Source organism: Galeopterus variegatus, unplaced genomic scaffold, assembly GCF_000696425.1.
Source record: "Galeopterus variegatus unplaced genomic scaffold, G_variegatus-3.0.2 Scaffold2016, whole genome shotgun sequence".
Taxonomy (NCBI): Eukaryota; Metazoa; Chordata; class Mammalia; order Dermoptera; family Cynocephalidae; genus Galeopterus; species Galeopterus variegatus.
Genome location: NW_007728127.1, coordinates 204,351 through 205,797, shown reverse-complemented (window position 1 = coordinate 205,797; position 1,447 = coordinate 204,351). Strand labels below are relative to the sequence as shown.

General features: G+C 46.2%; 1 protein-coding gene across 2 annotated transcripts in view; it reads right to left on the bottom strand.

Moving 5' to 3' along the window:
* Positions 1-1,447, bottom strand: part of DSP (desmoplakin) — a 47,646-nt gene that overhangs the window by 18,955 nt on the left and 27,244 nt on the right. For both annotated transcript variants that reach the window (XM_008580092.1, XM_008580093.1), the window contains exons 12-13: positions 1,138-1,292; positions 259-385 (exon numbers count right to left, since the gene is read on the bottom strand). In XM_008580092.1, coding sequence (XP_008578314.1) covers positions 259-385; positions 1,138-1,292 — 282 coding nt within the window. The remainder of the gene's footprint in view (positions 1-258; positions 386-1,137; positions 1,293-1,447) is intronic.

Below are 1,447 nucleotides of genomic sequence, written 5' to 3'. Positions count from 1 at the left end.
CAACCCTCAGCACAGTGTGGTCTGCACCACGCTCAGCCAGTGAGCGCACCGGCCATCCCTACACAGGATCTGAACCCACAGCCTCGGTATTCCCAGCACCGCACTCTCCCAAGTGAGCCATGGGGCCGGCCCTGAGCTGACTCTCTTGACGAGATACAGGAGCAGAAGCTTCACAGCTTGGTTTGCCTGGTGGATGTAGGCACTGTAGGGAGCAGCATGGCACTCCCTCCAGGCAGCCTGAGCAGCCTGAGGGCATACCTTAGCGATGGTCATGGCCCTGATTTTCTCGATGTCGATCATGCAGTAGTGCCAGGACACCAGGCTCTTCATGTTGATGTAGAGCTGGTTCCATAGAGCCAAGATGGCTTCATAGTATTGCTCAATCCTACAAGGCACAAAGGGAAAATACTAGAGCCAGACTTTCAAACTTCATGCCAACGAGGAAACCTGGACATGTTTACACAACTGCACAAAAATCTACATCACTTCTGAAGTAACAAAAATACGTACAATTTTCAAAACGGTCAACACTTCAATGAATTTGCATTAATGTACTCCCCCCAAAGTACATCCTCAATTATCTACATTAGTATATAGTTTATTCAAATCATCTTGGCCGAAATGCACAGTACAATTTTTTTGTTGTTGTGTTGTCAGTCAGCAACTTTTTAGTTTACAGAGGTCTAGTGCAGGATGGCAGGTGCATCAGATGTGATGACTGCCGAATCGTGGCCGTGAGTACACAGGAGCTCGTTATACTGCTCTCCCTATTCTGTGTGTGGCTGAAGATGTCCATACACTCCACCTATTGATGAGCAGATACTGTTACTAAAGGCATTTTATATTTGTGGTTATATTCAAAAGGACTGATTTTCTAAGAAAGAAAGAACTTCAAATCGATGCCTTGGAAGCCCATGATAAGTATCATTCATTCCAACCCTCATACACAGTCAGACATTCTTTTTTATCCTCCAATCATGACAGTGTCTTCAACATACAACTGCAAGACAAAGCAAAGGTGACCTTGGCGAGGTTCCTTTCTTGGGAGGCAATTATGGTACGCTTCCTGTGGAAGCACTTGTCCCCTTCCTCCCCACTTGCATTCACTCATGACTAGTAGGAACTTCGACAACTTACTTGCCGGAGAGGTCTACGGCCAGAGGATTTGGAGGAGGAATAATCAGCCCAACGGAAGGAACAAGCATGTCCACGCCTCCCGGGCCCGTCACATACCACTTGCTGCGCTCATTGTTGTCCTTCAGGATGCACTCGTCCCCTTTGTGCACGATTTTCTGTAAGGCAAGCAGTCGCACATGGTGGCTTTATTCCAAAGCACACATTTTCATCTTTTTTTCTCAAAAAGGTAGAAACAGAGATGAAATGTGCAAACTGTTGGAGCCTTATCCTATTTTTTCTCCTGCAAATGAAGCTGATCTTTATACAATCC